At 35.7% G+C, this 19785-nt stretch overlaps 2 protein-coding genes across 4 annotated transcripts in view; one reads left to right on the forward strand and one right to left on the reverse strand.

Annotated features, from left to right (window-relative positions):
* Positions 1-4171, reverse strand: part of triob (trio Rho guanine nucleotide exchange factor b) — a 144750-nt gene extending 140579 nt beyond the window's left edge. For all 3 annotated transcript variants that reach the window (XM_051132388.1, XM_051132386.1, XM_051132392.1), the window contains exon 1: positions 3890-4171. In XM_051132388.1, coding sequence (XP_050988345.1) covers positions 3890-3956 — 67 coding nt within the window. In that variant the 5' untranslated portion in view covers positions 3957-4171. The remainder of the gene's footprint in view (positions 1-3889) is intronic.
* Positions 4172-5624: 1453 nt separating this feature from the next.
* Positions 5625-19785, forward strand: part of dnah5 (dynein, axonemal, heavy chain 5) — a 110265-nt gene continuing 96104 nt past the window's right edge. Inside the window, exons 1-5 of the mRNA XM_051132385.1 lie at positions 5625-5791; positions 17976-18110; positions 18272-18356; positions 18566-18705; positions 19201-19419. Coding sequence (XP_050988342.1) covers positions 5699-5791; positions 17976-18110; positions 18272-18356; positions 18566-18705; positions 19201-19419 — 672 coding nt within the window. The 5' untranslated portion in view covers positions 5625-5698. The remainder of the gene's footprint in view (positions 5792-17975; positions 18111-18271; positions 18357-18565; positions 18706-19200; positions 19420-19785) is intronic.

Consider the following 19785-nt stretch of genomic DNA (forward strand, 5'->3'; position numbering starts at 1 on the left):
AATAGATACAGTGGACTCTAATATGCATGTGAATTTGTACATACAGTGAAATTTGTAGCAGCACTTAATTTATAAAGGTATTTCCAATCAGAAAACACATAAATCAATAAAAAAAACATTGTTGGCAATATACAGGGTGGGCCATTTATATGGATACACCTTAATAAAATGGGAATGGTTGGTGATATTAACGTCCTGTTTGTGGCACATTAGTATATGTGAGGGGGCAAACTTTTCAAGATGGGTGGTGACCATGGTGGCCATTTTGAAGTCGGCCATCTTGGATCCAACTTTTGTTTTTTCAATAGGAAGAGGGTCATGTGACGCATCGGGAGACCTTGGGGGCCATTGATGATGTGATGTGTGTTTCTCTCTTTATGCACTAAAGCTGGCACGTTCCCTGAGTTTTTCCAGCAAGATGGTGCACCACCACATTATAGGTGTCAGGTCCGAGCATTCCTAGATGAACAGTTTCCTGAAAAGTGGATTGGTCGTCGTGGGCCAGTTGAATGGCCCCCAAGGTCTCCCGATCTGACCCCCTTAGACTTTTATCTTTGGGGTCATCTGAAGGCAATTGTCTATGGTGTGAAGATACGAGATGTGCAGCACCTGAAACTACGGATACTGGAAGCCTGTGCTGGCATTTCTCCTGCGGTGTTGCTATCAGTGTGTGAAGAGTGGGAGAAGAGGGTTGCATTGACAATCCAACACAATGGGCAGCACATTGAACACATTTTATAAGTGGTCAGAAACTTGTAAATAACTCATGAAAGAATAAAGTTACGTTAAAACCACACCATTGTTTTCTTGTGAAATTTCCAATAAGTTTGATGCGTCACATGACCCTCTTCCTATTGAAAAAACAAAAGTTGGATCCAAGATGGCCGACTTCAAAATGGCCACCATGGTCACCACCCATCTTGAAAAGTTTGCCCCCTCACATATACTAATGTGCCACAAACAGGATGTTGATATCACCAACCATTCCCATTTTATTAAGGTGTATCCATATAAATGGCCCACCCTGTAGATGTGTAAGACTGAATTACCAATGGACTGTCTCAGATATCAAGCAGGGACCCCCTGTTACATAATGTATAAAATGAAATGTTCCAATTAAGTGTATAGCGCCATTTAAATGCATTAGCATATTTTGTTATTGCAAAGCCATTAAAATAATTGTTACTGATACACAGCCATATACTATAATTTTGTACATGTAACTCACACTGGATTGCACCCATTCTGTTTGTGTCTTGTTTTTCACAGGATAAACCAATACCACCAATATTTCGAAACATCTGTCACACAATCCAACTAAGGATGCCCCTAACCACGTGAACAGACCACCATCACTATTCCGTGCTGGTTCTTGCAAACACTGAGCCATTTTCTTTGCCTAGCATCAAAAGGTAGTTCAGAATGCAGGCCAACGTTGGTGTGCAAGATCTGCTACAGTCCTCAGAACCGAACAAAAGCTCTTTAGGTGGGCGTCTTGCCCCAGAGAGACTGCATTCAATGCTCAGTGACTAAGTAGGGCACTGATGAGACATCCAATGTTCTGGAAACACAAAATGTGTTTAACGCAAAGACAGCCAGAGAGAAGGCTTGTCTGTGCCAAAACTTGAGTGTTGAGCAGGCGTGGGGCAATTAACAGACCGACCGGAGGAGTCAGAGAGAGAAGCCTTCATTCTGAAACACTGCCCTAGGATGCTGCAGTGCTTTAAAATAGACCCCTGGATACAAAGACTTTGCTCTAACGGGAAGTGTGAATCTTACACATATGACACCTTGTTTCTTGACACTCAGATCTCCACTTGAGCAAACCAGCAACTTACATGCTGTTTAAGTAATTACACTTTTATTAATTAAATGAATCATTTAACCAAACACTGCATTGTGAGCATGTTAATCAGCTTAACAGGGGCCAGTGCTGTGTTAATTTCAACAAACTGCCACAAAAAGGTGCAGCCACCTACATCTAAATTTCTATATTGGCTTGAACCTCATCCTAGACTATAAGCAAACTCTTTTATCGGTTTTTGCTATTAATGGCCATAGAAAACAACTTTTGGAAGTATTCTATACTGGTAAAAAACGAACACACAGCCTCTAGAGGTGAGTTAAAAACAATAACCAACTCCTCATTAGGATGTGTTGTAATATGACTTAAGCTCAGGACAGAAACTGATACATAAAATTAATGTTGACAACGTTAATTAAATCAGAATTCTGTATGTATTATTCTGAGTCAATAGTTTTTGACCTAATTATTATATAAGGTGAAGTTGCTGTTTTTGCAATGATGCCAGATTAAAGAGATTCAAGCATAATCTTATCTTTTGCTTTGCTTCCATCAAATTCAGCTAAACTAAACTAAAAATACAAAAAAATAAATAAATAAATAAATAAATAAAATAAATAGTATCTTTCATTTGTGAAGTATGTAATTTACTGGATTATCAAATAAATAGGCATTATTGCCTACTGATTATATAACATGAATTGGAGAAACAAAAAAAGACTGTATTTTGTATAAATTACCTATATTTTGGTGATACGACCCATCCCTAACTCACTATGTAAACTTTAAAAATGGTCAGCCATTTTATTATATATCAGTTACTCTTCCCACCTTAGCTATTAAGTATTATTAGCATTATTTGTTATCTAATTTATTGTAACTATAAACACTCCATTTATCTATTCATTCTTTTTCCAAACAGGTGGTCTTACAAGCTTTCAATAGAAACCTTTTAACATATACAGTATCTAAACACAGCAACCGGCCTTCGGAAGGTTTTTGTGAGAACAAAAGTTAAAATAACGTTTGCCCTCTCAAAAGAGCTTCTAAAACCTAGTTGCTGTGTTCAGGTACGGTATGTTAAGCAAATCATCTTAGATTTCCCCCCACAAATATTAATGCATGTGCATTTTTTTTTCACATGAAATCTCATACTTGAGATCATTAATATAGCTGCTTCCCCATACATTATTCTTTCTTAGTACCTTATTTGCTGTCATATCATGCTTCATTACTGCTCACAATAAAGTTGAATAGCTGAACAATATGCAACATGACACAGAGAGCTCATGCATCATCACTAGAAAGCACTGGCTGAAGAAGAGAGAAGAGAGAGATGGTGATACTGTGACACTCCTGCTGTCACTCAGGGTGTCCATGGCCCATTACAGACAGAGTCCTTCTTGGATGCACCTGGTACTGCAGAGACAGCTGACAAAAATCACAGCAACAGCTGACTGCAACAACCCAACCAGTGGATTGCCAAAGTGGTGCATAAAGAAGCAGAATGAGCTCAAAATTCACACCATGATGGTGAAACGTGCCGCTTGTGAAATGTAGAGTAATAGTGTATTAACGTGAATGATTGCAGTGGGCTGGTCATGTATTACATCATTGAGATGCATGACACCACTGACATGGCAGCACCGTTAAAAATCCATAGCTGCCTGAGCCAAGCTTTATGACGTCACCTCACTGTGAACTCAAACATCACGCTTATAAACAATGACGTATGACATAAGGTTTTAAGAAGAAAAAAAGCTACTGGATTGTGTACTGACTTCTTTCATGACTATGCTCGCGCACATTGACATGTAACGTCATATTGCAAATAAATGATGTCATGTAAAAGCATGCAAAGTGATTGACCTATATATCTTAACCTGCCAACTCTATCTGGCCATACAATCACGTCTGCAGATTCACAGTAACCATCATTAACATCTCAGAGGGGGTAAAAAGATGTTCGGATCTATGATTTGATCAGTTCGGTCACGCATCATTGACGTGAACCGGGATCCGGATCAGCGGGTTCCTCATCACGAAAACACCGAACCGCGCGCCCCTCTCTTCTTCTCCACTTACCGGATTTAAAAAACGCCGCTATGTCGGCCGCCTCCTTAGATGTGTCCTCTCCCTCCCCTGAACTCATCCTCGGATCAATGATTCTCCCTCAACAAAGCTCCCCAAACAAACGGATCAGTGTCGATTTTCCTAGATCAAGTGACTGATCGGGAATAAATCCTCTTCATTGGAAAGCGAAGACTGGAGTGCGGGGATTCGTTCCTGTACTCGCTGAGCACGGACCCTCCATCTTGGCTTTAGCTCGCTGGAGAGGTGTCGGTACCGATCGGCGGCGCTCCTGAGTTTCAGCTGGTAGAGAGGAGGAGAAGGATGAAGGGAGGGAGAGGGGAGGTCTTCTTCAAGAAGGGGGTCTCCAGGAATCCCCTACTACCCCGCACACCCCCCACAGGTCAGCTCAGCTATATTACAAGCAGTAGCCTAAATTTACGAAACGTTAGGAAGTACTTTTAGGGTTTTTTTTTTCCCCATTCATCTGTAAACAATTACTTACACAATTCTTTATTTGTCTCTATTTACAAATAGGTTTGTTTTAGTAAAAATCTAAAGTAAAATTCTAAATATTTTTCTTGCAGCATACATGAGTGAACTTAAAAAAAAATGTTTAAGAGGTAATATATTTTTAACAAATGTCAATTTTGGAGACATATATACCAGTAAGGTAATTTTCATGAAAAGATGCTATCTGTAAGCCTGACAGTCGTGAGAAGGATGGAGTCCTCAACACACTGATCAACTAAATAAAATATTTTAGAACTTCACTGCAATTTACAGATCAGATTCAACAGTCCCAATAGTTACATTTTTATTATTTTAGTTCTGAGGCAGAGCATAATGGCTACACATTCGCTGATGTATACATTACGTTTAATAAAGTAAAAAGAATTAACTGATTTTTAATTTTGCCATTTCTGTCTGTGGCTTTATTATCAACATCACTTAAAGTTTATGGAACCCACACGTCGTGTGTATAATTGATGCATAATTCACATGGGAATATGATTAAAATTAAATACATACATTTATATTACATTTATTATTCTATTCAGCATATTACTCTATTCATCCTGCCGCGTAAAGGTGTTGTTAAACAGCACTGCATCAATGTTTCGATATTCACCCATCTGTTCACTGACCTAATATGTTATAATGTAACGTGTATAAAATGATGTGAGAACTAAAACAATTGAGCCCTCTAGTGAAAGTGCTCGGGAATTACAGTCGTACAGTAGAATTATAGCGCCCTCTATACGTGTTTTGGAAAAACTTCGGCAGAACATGAACTCCGGTCAGACCCTTCACAATCACAGCAACCGCACAACTTTTAGTATTCAATGGTACATTACTAAAACAGGACTCATTTAAGCTCTAAATCTTATAGCTACTCCGTTTGAGTAATATAAATCTGCTGACTTTAGATGATTTGCCCCCCACATTCCTTAACATAACATTGTTATTATTACGGAAATATATCGTAGGATATGAACATTAGAAACAGTTCTTACAGCTTATAGTCGTTCTAACAGCAAAAAGGCGTCTATATAAGGGCGATACGGACCTTTATTGTCTTACTGGACCGGGGCACTTTCATTTTTACCCCTAAAACGTTACCCCTGACGTCGGCATCTCCATGGCAACTGCCAACAACAATTTATAGTGGAGAAAGTAAAGTGTGAGCTGGGAGGCGCGTTCACAGCATGGGCAACACTAAAATCGTTATGGACGCCGAGAAGACAGCGTGGAAAATCATCGTGTAGCTTTAAGATGAGATTTACAAACCTATAAACTTCTTAAAAGGTCAGTGGAAAGATCATGGCTTTGAGTTACCGGTCAGTAAAGTCAAACATCAGGTCCAGAGGATCTCATCAGCTCTCTGCCCCAGTGGACAACATTAAGGAGATGCAGGTCTGCTTGATTTCAGTTAACACGTCATCTCTTCTATTTATCACCTCACACATTCACGCGGTTTTTTTTTTTTTCTTTGTTTGTTTGTTTGTTTGTGTAATCATCTCAATAATAATAATAATAATAGTAATAAAACATGCTCAGGAAAATTATTTTTCTTTCTTTCTTTCTTTCTTTCTTTTTTCTTTCTTTCTTTCTTTCTTTCTTTCTTTCTTTCTTTCTTCAACTCTGAGCAGACCAGACTGCCTTTGTATTGATGTTATGAAATGTTTGTGAGAGTCTTTGAAACAACATACTGTATAAGGCACACATGTTAGGGCTTCTTAGCCTGTAGTCAACTTCTGGGATTTAAATTTGTGATAAGCCTATGTTTAAGTGTTGAAAATGCTGCTTAATGAGAGTAGAATGAGAAAGACTGGCAACTTTTTATGTTTATGATGTTGTCATTTAAAATAGCAGTAATAGTAATCATAACTCAAAACATATTTATTATAATAATAGACTACTAATGATGGCAAACAAACGAACAAAGCCTTGTTACGGCATTTGAAAGTATATCTTTTAGATTCCATTTTTCCCCATATGTTTTACAAAACACTAGATGGCGGCAAAACTCTGTGGCAAAATTTAGAACCGACTAAAATAGAATCTTTACTTGTTTTTGTTAATGGGCTGGTGGAAAATGTACTGCTTAAGACACACATAATACAGGGTATGAATGTGCAAACGTGCAAGTCCTGTGTGTAATGTACATGCAGTATGACATGAACAAAATAATAGGCTACATTGTCTTCATGTACATACAGTATGTATTGTTACATTGTCATTCAGCAGAAATTAAATGTACACCATGATACACAATACAGTATTTTTTTTTTTTATTTATTGCTGTTTCTTTCATTCTCATTTATGTTTCATATCAACATTCAAGTATTAACGTTTTTCTCAGATATTTTTCCTGAAATTGCAGGGGGAAAATACACAAATGAGACAACACACACACAATGCAGAGCTGTAAAATTAACGTGGACAGCAAATAGCTCATATAATCAGGTTTATAATAATATTCATACGTTATGTAACAATTATATTGACATATGTCATTGTATGATGATTACTGGAAGAGCTATTACACTTTCATGACAATTCATAACTTTTTTATGTTTTGGGAAATTAGTTGGGATTTATCTGCCTACACCCCACTTCGACCGTCTGTTATTGTCCTCTTGGAATTATTGACAGACTATTTTTCTGTTTGACACTGTAAAGCTGCTTTGACACAATCTGTATCTACCTTTTTCCTGAGTAACCGATGAGCAGCATCATGTTGGATTCTTATTTGGTGCTTTCGTGTTCCGATCTCCATAGAAATCCATGTTAAAAGATGAAACATTTTCAATATAACAAAATACAAAAATGCGCCCAGGTTTAACATTACATTATCTGCTCGGAAGATATGTTAATTTGACTAGAAACACCAGAGACCGGAAATGTAAAGCAGTACTCCAGTCGGGCGAGATTTACGCTTTCAGAAAGCTTCAGGCTTAGGCTTTGAGAGCAGGTTGGAAGAACGTAAACTTGTTAATTATAAGGGGATGTCTATATTTGACCATAATGTGTAGCGTTCACATTAAATTCTCTAATTGTGATATTGCTGAGATCTCATTACTGTCTGGAAGGAAAGACAATTATATATCCTTCCATGGTGGCCTAAAAATAATTATTTCTGGCCAGTAATGGTGTAGAAAATAAAGAAACCCACGAACATCTCAGTCAGCAATTTTGACATATTTAGCATTTAGATCTGCAAACCCATAAATTTCCCAATAAATGAATGCCAAAGCAACAGCCCAAATTCATAATGGGATTGCTGGTATGGAAGCTTTGCATGCAGAGAGCAAGTTCTGCTTGTTAAATGACAAATCACCTTTGATTCCTTACAGTTGTGCAATTAGGGGTATCTTAGAGAAGATCGATTTGATGTAAATCTTCTGTACCTGGTTTCTTGTTTGTGCTGATGGAAAGCATTATTGGATTTTGCACAAAAGTTTGTTTTTTTTTTCTTTTAGAAAAGGTCTTAGAGTGACCGCTAATGAGACCTAGAGCCTGACTCAGTACTTGTGGATAACAAGTGGACTGAACTCTGCTTGTACGTGCAAGTGTACGTGCAAGTAAAAGTGTGTGTGATGGGGTTCATATGTATGTTCTCCACTTGGAGAGCCAGTTTGCAAATCCTTTGCATAATTCAGCAGGAGGATCTTGTTATACATGCCCCCCCCGTTATAGGCAGATCCTGTTAAAAAAATCAGTCATAGCCACAGTGAAATATTGATGACCTAACTGCTTTTAAATGCAAACCTTCACAATCATTTTCCCGGTATCAAACACTCAAGCTCCCATGTGGGCACACAGTGCTCTGTGATCACGAACCAATTGTACTGTATGAGTTTGAGGGCTCTTAATTGGTCATTGTATGTGGAAAGGCAGGCATTGGATTCAGAAAGCAATGAATAATAACAGACTTACTATTCTCAGAAATCTTTTGAATACTCGTTGAGAGAGATTCAAGGGCTTTCTTCCTGTCTCTAAAGTGAACATGCAACATATAATCAACCTTTAATGATTGTAAAGAAGAACATAGATCTGAAGTTTAATAAAATAGTTATGCCTGGTACGTCATGCATTACTATTACTAATGCACATACATGTGATTATGGATTTGTACAAAATGTAAAGTATCTGTATTATCACCATCTGTATTATGAATATGAATGATGCTTCAGAAAATGTAGCTTGTTGAATAGACGTGTACCATTACTTTTCTCTGCAATCAAACTTCTGCAATTCTACTAAAAGAACCAAGCCACATCTAGCAACCAGAATGTCAATGGCCTTGCTAATGTGCAGGGAGCATCTTGTTTTTAACAAATGTACACATTTTTTCTGCTCAGAATGGTTTTGCTAGAACATCCATATTGATTGCTAACTTCAGCAGGTTCACCATGAGACTGGTAATAGATGATTGAAGCACTTGTATTGTTCTTTAAATCTTAAAACTACATCAAAAACAATTATAACTGCTGATAATATAATAAAAAAGGCCATTTAGGTGTACTTAAAGAGACCACTTTCCTGAAGCTTTTACATAACAAGGTTCCAACCCAGTTTCTGTCTGATTATAATACAGTTCATTCACATTCATGAGCCCGTGGGTTAGTTCAACAAGCTGTGAATGGTCATATGTTACTGGGGCATCCCATTATGTAGATGCCCCTTCACAATACGAATGAATAGCTGACTTGTCATTGTCCCACTGATGAATAAAGTGTTAGATTGTGAGGAAGTGTAAATATTCCCTCTCATCCTTCAGAGGGCTGGCATTCTGTCTGTAACTGTAGACTTAACAACAATGGTCCATTTAGCCTCACAGTTGATATCTGAGAAGGTCCAAGACCTCTTATGTTAACCAACCAGAGCACAAGTGGTTAGACAACACCAGAGAACTGGATAGAGAGCCAATGAAGGAAAAAAAATATTTTAGAGCAAAATTTCAGGTGTTTAGCATACCGCACATGCTCTGTGATCTCATGCAGTATTTAATTAAACTGGAAATTATTTAAGCACTTGGCTGCACTCGTGGTAAAAATGCTGCCCACTACACCAGACTTTCAAAACAAGGTAAGATGAACCTTTACTTCTCAGGTTTACAGTGTCTGTCGGATATCACAACAGGGCAGAGCAGCATCCATATTTAGTGTTACTTGGAATGTTTAAATGTTTAAAAATTTTCTCATTCCAATTTATGAACATATAATTGAAGTTAAACCCACAAACAAACAAATTACACTGGAGGCATGAAACTTCTCAAAAGAAATGAGAATTGCCTATTTGGTAGGATTATCATGTTTTCTACTACATCTTTTAAAATGGAAAATAATATTTATTCATCTGATAGATTTTAGTTAAATTCTGTGTTAAGTTTGTTGATTTGTTTATGTATGTTTGTATTACCTTTTAATAATATTGAGTGAAATATGTATCCTTTTTTGGGTGACTGTTTAAAAAGCAGCAGTAAAATTAAATGGAATTTTAGGATCCTTCAGTGTTCACCTGCAAGTAGCACAGAAACTCATTTAGGTTTTTTAGGTACAGTTTTAATAATTGTTTTATTTTGTCTTTCGTTGTGGCACTTCATGATCACAAAATACCACAGGCTTTCCATTCAGAATTCACAAGCTCTCAAAAGATGTTGAATGATTCTCAATATGTATTTGCTCTGAAACATAAGTAGCGCGCTGCTCTGTCTTGGCGTGAACTGTTATATTTGTTTGGAGATTGATGCTGTCTGCTCATCTGGAAAATCTTCCTCCGCTAAGGTTATCTTTTTATTTGTCTTGTGTGTTGCGTTGCTAGGTGACGGCTAGCGTTGAAGCCTTATCATTTATTTCCAGTTGTTTTGGCAGTCATGGTTGAGGAAACACTGATCTGTCATTCCCACGCCAAATGATCACTCCCATTAGCTACACAGGTCAATTGCTACGTATCCTTCTGCTTGCCCAGGCTTGTTAGCCTGTTTGCTGCAGCATTTGACTCTGTGCTGGACTATAAATCTTCACCCTTTTCACCTACTGTCATCTAGATGGCTTCACTTGACTTCAGAGTCTGTTACCTGTGTCAGAAAGGTTTCTTTGGCAGTCATTTATCTCACAGTTTTGGCCAAAAGCAACAGCAGATTTTAGAGGAAAGCCCTTATGTATGAGAGGTCAGAGGAGTGAAAGGGTTAATTGTTTAGGGCGCAATGGTGATTTCATGGGTTTTGGTCCTTTTGGTGACCAGCAAAAATCTTTAACCTTTTAACTGTCACCCCATGTTTTTGAACATAGACGTAAAATTGCAGTATCCAAACTCAAATTGTTATAATTCATGAATGCTTTGGAATACAGACGTAAAGTTGGACTCTTTTTTTAAAGAACACAGATCAGCAGATTATTGCAGAATAATTCTGAAATATGAAAATATCAAAAAGTTATAGAAGTTTAAATTTACCTGTGTAGCTTTGACCCCTGCTTAAACGTAATCCCTTTTTTTGGAACGATTGGGCAAAGAGGGGCATTGTTAAACTATATGAAAATGGTAGTTTGAAATCATTTGAACATTTACAACAGCAGTATGATATATCTAGATCCCGTTTTTCCGATATTTACAGTTATGACATTTACTATGTATAACTTTTGGTTCTATTACACAGCTTCCTGGGTCAGCAGATGCTTACCGTACAATATTTTCAATATATGGGAAGGGTCATGAAGCATCCATGTACTACTCTTGGTTGATTCAAAGTCTTAGTGATGGAACTTCACAGGCTCTCAAAAAAATATGGGAAAGAGATTTGGACCTGACATTTGATGACGAAGAGTGGCATGGAATTTTAAAGAATGTTAATACGGCATCTGGGGATGCAAAAATACGCATTATACAGTTTAAGATTCTGCACCGTTTTTACTGGACTGCTCAAACTTGGGTTAAAAGATACTACTTATTGTTGGAAATGTAAGGTTGAGATTGGTGATTTAGCCCATGCCCTTTGGTCTTGTAAAAAAATTCAAGATTTCTGGAAAAGAGTTTGTGAACACATTTGCTTGGTTTTAGATGTTCATATTTCACTATGTCCTAGATTGTTTATATTAGGTGGGCAGATAGACAACGAAATAAGAGACACAAATACAAAATCCTGGGTCCAAACCAGTTTACTGATTGGCAGTAAATTGATTGTAAAATACCATAATACATTTTGTAATATGACACTTGACACCACCCACTAAGGGGGGAGGAGAACGCTAAAAGATTTAAAATAGCATTTCCATGGTAACGCAGTGGTTTTCACAGGATGAATTTTGAGGTTTTAAGCTTTTAAATGATATATAATTTATGATGGTTACTATTTTTAATGCTACTACATACATCACAGGGAGGCATCTATTTGATGTCTGCATTTACACCTGGAAGACAGTTTTTAGGGTGTTTGCTCATCTGCAATACGTCTATGTAGATGTCTGTAGATGTCTTTAAGATGTTTATGATTTAGAATGTATGTAAAACTGACATCTTACAGACATCTGTCAGATGCTTGTAAACAGCAGAAGCTTTCCAGATCAAGTTGTCTTTAACAGACATCTTGCAGATGTACTTGTGCTGTCTGGTAAGATATGTAATTATGGTGTTGTAGAAACGGCACATATTTTCATGAGCCTGGGTTGAACTGAATACCAATTGATGCAAAATCCTCTTAGTTCTCTTATAAAACAGCATTTTGTCATTTTAAGTTTAAACAAGTTTATTCCAACATAAATATTTAATGGCAAACATGTTATTGGAAATAAATTCATTATGTGTTGAGCTTTTTCCTCATTCCTCACAAAAGCAGTTTATTCAGCATACTGAAGTCTCTCCTCCATTGACATCTATTTAAAAAAAAAAATCCTCTTGTCTCATTTTCAGCCTACTGCTGCGATTTTTTTTTTTTTTTTTTGACTCACCTTAGGGGCACCTTAGTGTTTCGCTTTTGATACCATGGACTCTAAATTATGATTATGCCCTTGTGAGGGACCACCTTTCGGAAATATAAAAGGCAGCTGTATATAAAACCCTGGTTTATACAGTGAAAAAAAATGTATGAGTGAATTTTATAAGGAAAATATTTTCTTACTGTTGAATGTGAATGTGAATTATTTTTAATCGCATGATTTATGACCAATCTTTAAAAATCAGCAATAATGTTACATTATGTAAATTCTGGCATTTTTAAAAGTATTTTATTTAATATTATAATTTGTTTTGTATTTTTTTCTCTCTCTAAAATTCAGTGGGCCCTCTATCATACCAGCACTGCAAGACCTCCCGTTATATGAAATGCAAAGACTGCAAAAACTGATACGACAAAAAGTGATGAGTTTTCACATATGAGAATGCTGACGTAGGCATGCTGTTTGTTGCATGCTTTCATCTGTCAGTTAATTTGCATGCAATTATGGCTGTATCATGCTGCCATATTGCATAATAAGCAACAGCTGTCAATGCTTAATCAATGAATTTCATATACCCTTTGGCTCCAAAACCTGAAATGCTGACGGTGTCCAATATGGGATACATCTAAAAGGTAGTGTCGGGGGCTTGGAATTAGTATTCAAACCAAGCTCACCACTGCCAGGATAAAATGCATGAAAAATTCAGCACTAAGCTGAGCTCTTAGCTGCCACCTCTACACAAGTAGTAACGAATTGTGGTAGATGAGAACAGCATGGAGACAGAAAGATGCCAAGGTGATTAAATGGGCTGAATGCTGGTATCTCTTTTCTAGTAGTTATTTATCTATGTTACTACTATAGGGGCTAAGAAGGATTGTCTGTCTGTCTATCTATCTATCTATCTATCTATCTATCTATTTATCTATCTATCTATCTATCTATCTATCTATCTATCATCTATCTATCTATCTATCTATCTATCTATCTATCAATCAATCAATCAATCAATCTATCTATCTATCTATCTATCTATCTATCTATCTATCTATCATTTGTGCTGGGATATATGGTTAGTTGTATTAAGTATGTTTTTTTTTCTTTCATTGTGCTTTCAGAACAAAAATACTTTGACATACGCTGCTGTTCAGGCATTTGGGATCAGAAAAATTTGTTTTTGAAAGAAGTGTGTTTCTGTTTATCAAGACTGCATTTATTTGATCTAAAGTTCAGGAAAAAATAGATATTGTGAAATATTATTACAATTTAAAATAATGTTTTTCTATTTTAATATGCTGTAAAATATTATTTATTTCTGCGATGCAAAGCTGATTTTTCAAAATCATTACTTAGTCTTTTGTGTCACATGATCCTTCAGAAATTGATAAAGAGTGATCGTAAAGACTTACATTGTTAGAAAAGATTTCTATTTTAATAAATGTTAACGCTTTACAGTAGGTTCATTAGTTAACATTAGTTAACTACTTTAGTTAACATGAACTAAGAATGAACAATACTTCACAGCATTTATTATGTTAATTTTAACTTAATGCATTATTAAAATCATAAGTTGTGCTTGCTAACATTAGTTAATGCACTGTGAATTAACAAGCAAACAATCATTACTCTGTTTTTTCATGACTGTTTTTCATTAACTGACATTAACAAACATTAATAAATACTGTAATAATGTATTGTTCATTGTTTGTTCATGTTAGTTAGTACATGAACTAACATTAAGCAATGTTACACTTATTGTACACTTATTGTGAAGTGTTATCGAATAAATGTTGTTCTTTTAAACTTTTTATTCATCAAAGAATTCTGAAAAAAGTATCATAGGTTTCAAAACAATTTAAACAGCACAGCTGTTTCCAACACTGAATAAATAAATCGCCATATTGATAATAAATGTCAATGATCTCTGTAGGGTCATGTAACACTGGAATAATGGTTGATAAAAATTCAGCTTTGAATCACATAGATAATTTATATTTTAAAGTATATTAAAATAGAGAACTGTTATTTTAAATAGTAAAAAATACAAACAATAAACAATAAAAACAATATTAATGTAGTTTTTTTTTTTTTTTTTTTTTTTTTTTTCTATTTGTGATTAAATAAATGCAGCCTTGATGACCAGAAGAGACTTACTTAAAGAACATTAAAAATCTTACTGATCCCGAACTTTTGCCTGACAGTGTACATAAAAATGTATTTTGATTGGTAGTGAGTTGTTCATATGTTTCTGATGATTCAAATGCATTTGGTGTGATGGCAATGCTGGGTTACTTTTTTATATATAAGAAATGATACAATTGAAATCAGAACAAAATAACATCCCGTGGAATGAAGATTGTTGCAAATCTTCGCAAAGACCAAAATACAAACATATTTCTTGAGCGTCTGTATCCGGCCCACAAAATGGTCCTTAGTTTATTGGCTCATTTTTGTTTTTTGCAGTGTTACCTAGCACCCCAGCCAAGCTACTTTTACTGTCTCTCACTGCTTTGACGAGGGGCCCGTTCTGCTCTGCCTATTTAAGGCTTTGTTTAAGTCGTCTTTTCTTTATTCTGTACAAGGACCCTAAAACATTACAGCTTTTACTGTCATGAGAAAACCAGGGATACAACAAAGATACAGCAATGGTCAGTTAGGTAGATGATTAGAGTAGTCGAGTCTGGACGACAATTTTCTCACTTGGAGAAAATCTAATCAAAGCTTTTCCCTTTTTTTTTTTTTTTTTTTTCTTTCTACTCTTGGATGTATACTTGGTTATGTGAGTTGGGGCTGATACTAATTGTCTGCTTGGATGAAGATAAAGCTACTTGATAGTCTTGCAGTCTTTGCACACAAGATCTCATGGATAACATGTATGAAAAGAAGCCTGGAAGATGTAAGCCTGAAGTGCAGTCATCGATTATCTCAAATAGTCAGATCACTGCTTTTAAAGTATGTATGACTCTATGTTATAAAGCTGCTTTATTTGCTTGCCCTTCCTGAGATGGTGTTTTTTTCTGTTTTTACTTAATGCACTTTAATTGTGTGGAAGTAGTGCTGAAATCCAACTAAAGATATACTTAAGTATATTTGATTGTGCTAAAGTGGATCTATTGCAAGTATACTTTATGTACATTTTAAATATTTTGCATTTAAAGGGTGATAGTATTTAAAGATCGTACAATCCTCATCAATAGTTACATTAAAACATATGTCAGGCTTAATATTAAAAATGTGCTTTTTGCACCAGTAGTACTCCAAATAAAGTGTATTACAATTTTTATATCAGTAAGTCTCAAGCAATATGTCAGTAAATATGTAAATAGACTTGAACTATACTTAGTATAAAAAAAATGCATTTTAAATGTATTACTATTTTTATTTTTTTAAATAGGGTTGATACATTATGTACATAAGGATACTGAGGATCAGTTACCTCAGTATCTAATGTACATAATGTATCAACCCTGTTTAAAAAAATAAAAATAGTAATACATTTAAAATGCATTTTTTTATACTAAGTATAGTAGTATAAAAGGCGGACCTTCAGGTCTCATAATAATTTTTTTTTTTTTTCAAAAATAATTTCATTATTTATATTTTTGATAACAAAGAATCACTGTCACCAATACAGCTGTCATTCTGTCTGCCTTCTTTATGTTTGGTTATCATGGGGGAAAAAAAGTGATAGAGGAACACATCTTTGCCAGTATTCTAATTAATTAATTATTAGTATTATTATTATTTCGTTATAATCTGAACCTTTATTAAGTGGTATTACAGAATCTAAGCATTTTAATGAAGAAAATAAATGTATTGCTAGTTAATTTCTATAGTTAGTTAAAGCAGACTTATCAAACATTTCTTTAAAACAAGAAACTTTATTTATTTATTTATTTATTTATTTATTTATTTATTTATTTATTTACAACCCCAGTTCCAGGGATATTTTGTAAAATGCAATAAAATCAAGAATCTGTGATTTGTTCATTCTGTTTAACTTTTATTTAATTGACAAAAGTACAAAGAAAAGATTTCACTGACCAACGTAAATGTATTTTGTAAATATGAACATATTTTGATTTTGATGGCTGCAACACACTCCAAAATAGTTGGGACAGTGGCATGTTTAACATTGTGTCACATCAATGGTCCTTTTAATTACAGTATTAATTTTAATTGTTTAGGAATTGAGGATACAAATTTTTGTCCAATCTCGCTTGATACAAGACTTCAGATGCTCAGCAGTCTGTGATTGTTGCTGTCTGATTCTCCTTTTCCTGATGAGCCATACATTTATAACAGGAGACAGATCTGCTGGCCAGTCTAGCACATTCACTCTGTCTACGAAACCACGCTGTTGTAGCGTTGTCTTGATATAATAACCATGGCCTTCCCATGGAAGATGTCATCCTGATGGCAGTATATGTCTCTGTACACTCCCAATATATGCCTCCATGTCAACAGTAATTTCGCACATATGCCAGTCACCCATGCTGTTTGCTCTGCTGCACCCCATATGATGACAGATGTTTGCTTTTGCTTCTGTCGTTAATGAAAGTCTGAATGGTCCATTTGGTGTTTGGGACCGAGAACTCGAAATCCATTTTACCCAGAAACAAGTTAAAATGTGGACTCATCCGACCACAGCACACATTTTCTCTGGCCCAGAGAACCCGGCAGCATCGCTTCATCGAATTGATGTATAGCTTTCTCCTAGAGTAACAGATATTCAAGTTGCGTTTCTTGATGCAGCAGCAGACTGTGATAAATGACAGTGGTTTTCGGAAGTACTCATATAGCCCATGTGGCTATTTTGACGGTTTCTTATGCAATGACATCTGGGGGTCAAAAGTCAAGCACATTCAACTGAGGTTTCCTGTGTTGCCCTACATGTACTGTGATTTCTCTGAATTCCCTGAATCTTTTCACAATATTATGTATGGTACTTGGTGAAAGACCTAAACTCTTTGCAATTTTGCATTACAAAATATGATTTTTGATTTGTTTGATACTTCTCTCATGAAATCCGGCACAAAGTAATGAGCCATGATGCAGCTTTGCTTGCAAAAACTGAAATGCTCCTTTTATACCCCAAACCTGATACCTTGACCTATTACCAATTCACCTGCTTACTGTGAATAGTTTCAAAACAGTTTCAAAACAGTTTAACATGGATGAATATTCTATAACCTTTTCACTTTGATTTAGCCTCTGTCCCATTTTTTTTGGAATGTGTTGCAGCCATTAAAACAAAATGTGTTCATATTTTACAAAAAACATTTACATTGGTCAGTGAAAACGTTGGAAATCTTTCCTTTGTAATTTTGTCAATTAAATACAGGTTTAAAAAAAAAAAAATAATAAAAATAAATAAATAAATAAAATGTATTTATTTTTTACAAAATGTCCCAACTTCTCTGGAACTGGGGTTGCAATTATTTATTCACAATCAAGGTCATTGTTCTATATTCATTGCAGAGCATGTGATAAATGATTGAATTAAACATAGTTTGAAGTGCAACATAGTTTTTTTCAAGAAGTTAAAAATACGCATGCAGTACAGTGTCCTGCCACACCTATCCTATTTGATATTAATAAACCATTTATAAAAGCATGTCAAAATGTTGATGCTAAAGTGGACACATCTTCTTATCACACAGCAAAAGCTGAAGGAAGAGCGTGAGGCCAAGAGAGCACAGCTGGACAGCAGACATGACTATGTACTCAGCATTGTGTCCTCTTGTGTGGGCCTGGAGAAAGCTGAAGTGGAAGATGCCATACTGGAGGGCACACAGGTTCACAATATTCCACATGCATATTTCTTGGAGTCTTAGTTTGGTTTCGAAGAACATGTTCTCCACATTTTCTAGTCATAGATTAGCATGCTGTAGGATAGCGATTACACGTGTTTGATTTTATACAGTGTTATTTAACAGTATTATGTCTGATCTTTCAGATTGAGCGGATAGAGCAGTTTTTTGCTGCCAATGGCCTTCCTCACCTCATTTTATATTACCAGGACACAGAGCCTGTGGACGCAGGTTAGTAAAACCTGTGAATTTTACTGTGAAAATAGTAATCATTAAAAAAAAATCTGAATCATTCTTAAAAATCTGAATATGTCACTATTTTTTGTTTGTTTGTAATTCTCAATATTCTCAGTGATGATTATCCTTCAATTCTCACAACTGTTACACTGCACCCAAGCAAGATACGCAATAAGATGAATTTGTCTTTGTGTCTTTGGTAGCCGTATCGTCCTCAGTGATTCGCAGTAAGAAAGCCAAGGTCTTTGTGACGGAAGGCACAGATGTGGCCCTTACTGGCATTTGTGTGTTTTTCACCCGGGCAAACACCTCCAAGCCTATCACATCAGAGAATATCCACAGGGTAAATGGAAACAAGAGAAAATGTGTGAAAACCAGCCCCTAAGGTTTTTCCAGAAAAATCTGTTAACCATGTCAATAACAAACAACCATGTCTATTTATTTTTTTTTTTTTCTCCTGTAAATATTTCTTGCCCTGATCATATCTTTTATTTGGTACATTCCATATGGTAGATATTGGTTTACTTAAAAAAAAAAATCATAAATGTTTTATTATTATATGAGTTTTATTTCACCTCAGTTTTATTCATTGGGCCGAGTTAAAATAATGCAATATGGTGCAGTTGCTGATATTGATGTGGCCAATAAATAAAAATGTCAATTGTCACTCTATCTCCCATTATTTCTTAGTAAATTTTTTTTTTTAAGCTCTTCCTTTTACTGACCATTCATTGTGTGTGATATTTTGCTTCAGTTAGAGCCTTATATGTCGTTGGTCATCAAAACAACAACAAGTCTCTGCAGGTGTTCACCCTCTCCCCTCTGTTTGCTCTTATAGGATGTGAACTTTAACATGTTGGACACCACGGGTGTTGGTCTGCTGAAGAGTGTGGAGCAGCTGCTGTCAGAGATCTTCATCCCTACTCTGAGGAAGATGAACCACGGCTGGGGAGAGCTAGCAAGCCCGCAGGCTCAGACTGTCAAGCAAGACTTTATTAGCTCTCTGGACAGCTTTGTCTCTGTGTTAGCTGGAGCACAGGAGAGCCTGCAGGAAAAGGTCTCACAAATACAAAAGGACAAAGAAAGAGGCACACTTTTACAAAAACATAAACACACTTAAGGCACACACATTCACACACTCCATTCTAGTACTATATTGATCTATAGCCTCTCAAAATGAATTGGATGGTGGATTTGGTCAGGCAGATGAAATATTGGAAATTTAAAGCTAGTTTTCTAATTTCTTTCAAACTTTCAGCCGTAGAGATCTTTTTTCTGGATTTATGAGATCTTGGATTGTGTTGGGGAGGGGGGTTGACCATTTTAAAAGAACTGTTTTTTGTTTTAGTTTCCAAAAAACAAAGATATACAGTACACAGGGAAGTTAATATTAAACTGCACATTCTTTCAAACATTAAATTAG

Source organism: Labeo rohita, chromosome 16 (assembly GCF_022985175.1).
Source record: "Labeo rohita strain BAU-BD-2019 chromosome 16, IGBB_LRoh.1.0, whole genome shotgun sequence".
In the NCBI taxonomy this organism is placed as follows: domain Eukaryota; kingdom Metazoa; phylum Chordata; class Actinopteri; order Cypriniformes; family Cyprinidae; genus Labeo; species Labeo rohita.